The 2,963-nt window shown below is 33.3% G+C and overlaps 1 protein-coding gene across 1 annotated transcript; it reads right to left on the bottom strand.

The window, feature by feature from the left end:
• Positions 1-209: 209 nt before the first annotated feature.
• LOC139902702 (protein FAR-RED IMPAIRED RESPONSE 1-like) lies at positions 210-2,418 on the bottom strand. The gene is made up of 3 exons (XM_071885306.1): positions 2,297-2,418; positions 933-2,072; positions 210-648 (listed from the first exon to the last, which is right to left on the bottom strand). Exons 1-3 carry the CDS (start codon positions 2,416-2,418, stop codon positions 210-212), a joined length of 1,701 nt encoding a protein of 566 aa, XP_071741407.1.
• Between the last annotated feature and the right edge of the window lie 545 nt (positions 2,419-2,963).

Genomic DNA, 2,963 nt, shown 5'->3' with positions numbered 1-2,963 from the left:
TTAACATCACATTCATCATCACAATTTGTCGTTTTAAGCAAAACAGTAAATGACTGCTTCCTTATATGTCCATCAACTGTAATATCCTCTATTACTTCATATTGTGAATACTCTTGTTCTATATTTGAATAACCAATCTCGCAATACATTTTTCCCGTTAACTCATTCCGAAACTCTTTAAACTTAGCATTTGTGTAAACACCCTTCAATTATTCTTCCATGGCATAACGGGTTATTTGTGGATACCACGAATTGTAAGACTTAAAATCTTCAATATTTTCCTTTTCAGCTCTATCCCTTAAAGCATTTTCATATTGTTCCACAAATTGCTTCAATGTAGTTTTCCTGTTTACATATTTATCAAAAAATGAATTGATGCTCTCGCTTCGTTGTGTGGTAGACATCCCCGCCCAAAACGTATCTTTAACAAAGCAAGGTACCCAACGATATCTTTCAACAAACAATTCTTTCAGCCACCTATTCTTTTCAAGTCGGTATCTTTCTAACATTTGATTCCAATTATTTTCAAATTCGATCGGAGTAAAAGAATCATACACGGCTTTTTTAAGCCTGTACTTTATAGATTTATATCTCTTATGCCTTCCAAACTTTTCAGGTAGTTTTTTCAATACGTGCCATAAACACCACCTATAAGTATAACAAATAAAGATATATAAAAATTAGCCTGTTTATACAAAATAACGAAAATAGTAATTTATACAAAAACTAATTAAATCAACTACACATCTTCATGATAAAATATGTTGTTTTCAAATACCAATAATATGCTTTAATGTCCACTATATTGTGTTAGCATATGCATGGTAGTGAATTATAATGTCAGTGAGTTAGCATATGCATGTGGTAGTGAATTATATCATGTATTTTAAATATACAAAAGATATCATAGCTTGGTTAGAAAAAATAAGTACCTATGACGTGCATTAGGAAAAACAACCTCAATTGCCTTTTTCATAGCTTGGTCTTGGTCTGTTATGATGGCTGGGGGAGCACGCCCAGACATACACGTAAGCCATGTTCGAAATAACCATGTAAATGTCTTAGTATCTTCATTGGAAATCAATCCACAACCAAGCAATACTGACTGTCCATGATGATTTACACCTACAAAAGGAGCCAATGGCATATGATACTTATTCGTCAAATACGTTGTATCAAAGGTCACAACGTCCCCAAATTCTTCATAAGCTGCCCTACACCTTGCATCCGCCCAGAATAAATTCTTCAAACGATTATCATCATCCAATTCCCATGCATAAAAAAATTTATGATCCGTAGATTGAACTTTCATGAAATAACTTTGAATTGCTTCAGCGTCTCCTTCCCCAAATTTCAACCGTTTAACTTTATCAATGTAGTTACGACAATCTTTTTCAGTGAACGGTATATTTTCATATCCACCATTCTCCACGACGAATGTATTGAAACCTTTATTCATTCTTACTTCGAATCTTTGGAAGATTTCAAGTTGTCTTCGCACACGAGAATTAACAACCCTATTACATCGATAAAATCGCCCTTTGCTCGGACTAAATGGATGATTATGTTTGAGCAGGACTTTCGAAATATACCACTTTCCATCATTGCCACGTATTGCATTAACTCTAGCTCCACAATTTGTTTTTGTAATAGGACGTGGATTCAAAGAATTTTGGGTTGTCGATTTTGACTTTCCAACCCGATGACATGAAACAGTAGCATACCTTGGCTCCTCACATGTGTCAGACTTTTGGGAAGACCTTTTACACACTCCAAATCCCATTTTTTTCCCATAGTTTGCATAAAAGTTAGTGAGTTCTTCAACCGTGTCAAATACCATGCCGGTCTTTGGCTCTTCAATATTTTCATCACCATGCACACTTTTATCACGTTTTTCTTGAGCATGTACATTTTCATGACTTCCAAAATCAATAGTTTCATTATGATCAACACTGTTGCCACGATTTTTTTTAGCATGTGCATCCTCATTACAGTTATCTTCATTGTCTTCATCATTATTACTAACATTTTGCTCATAGTTATTCTTATTTTCTATGCTATTAAATTCAGCCCTACAATTAAAAAATATTTAAAAATAGTGATCAAAGTAACGTAATTCAACTCATATATTTTAAATGCTACAATTATGTTAACAAAGAAAGCCTACGTTTTAAACACTTGCAATTAAATAAACAATATGGCCTAGTTTTAAAGGCTACAATCAAGCTTAGTAAAAAAATAAACTTTTCAAAAATAAAAAATAAGAAATATTTATACTAATATAGAACTTAATTACCCGTCTTCTTCATTATCAGAATTTTGGTGTTCCTCTGTATCTGATGAAAAGTCGTCATCTTCTAAAGGAGAAGACGTGTAAGACGATTGATCGGAAATCTGCGATGATGAAGATTGATCCATATTTGTGTAGATAGTTATATTGAATAACAATCGCAGGTATTGAGCGGTTGCAATTTTGAAGAAAAAAGAAGATTAGAGAAAATTAAATTAAACATGTTAAGTAATTTTATGTCAGTTAAATTAGGATTGGTGAAGTCATCGTGTATGTTAAAGGGGAAGTTAGTTTGAGATAAGTGAGTGGGGTGACATGGAATGACAACTCACTATTCCATGTCATTTAGTAAAATTTGTTTAGTAAGAATTTGGTAATTGTAGAATTTCTCTATCATCACTATCACTACCATTTTACAAAACGTGTGGGACACAGCTGACGTGTCAATCTGACATTAAATCCAGGAAATTAGTGCCACGTGTTTTTTCCTAATTATTAATCCGGATTAGTACTGATAATCACCAAATAATGACATCTCTACCAATGAAATATTAGATTAACGTCCATTAGCAAATAAATTAAAAAAGCACGCACACACACGAGTTTACACACACAGCTCCTCTCTCTCCTCAAAATTAACCACCCACAACCTTTCAATCAGTGATTATGGCCG

Source organism: Rutidosis leptorrhynchoides, chromosome 3 (assembly GCF_046630445.1).
Source record: "Rutidosis leptorrhynchoides isolate AG116_Rl617_1_P2 chromosome 3, CSIRO_AGI_Rlap_v1, whole genome shotgun sequence".
Lineage (NCBI taxonomy): Eukaryota > Viridiplantae > Streptophyta > Magnoliopsida > Asterales > Asteraceae > Rutidosis > Rutidosis leptorrhynchoides.
The sequence above is the reverse complement of the archived record's forward strand: the minus strand, read 5'-3'. Positions and strand labels throughout refer to the sequence as shown.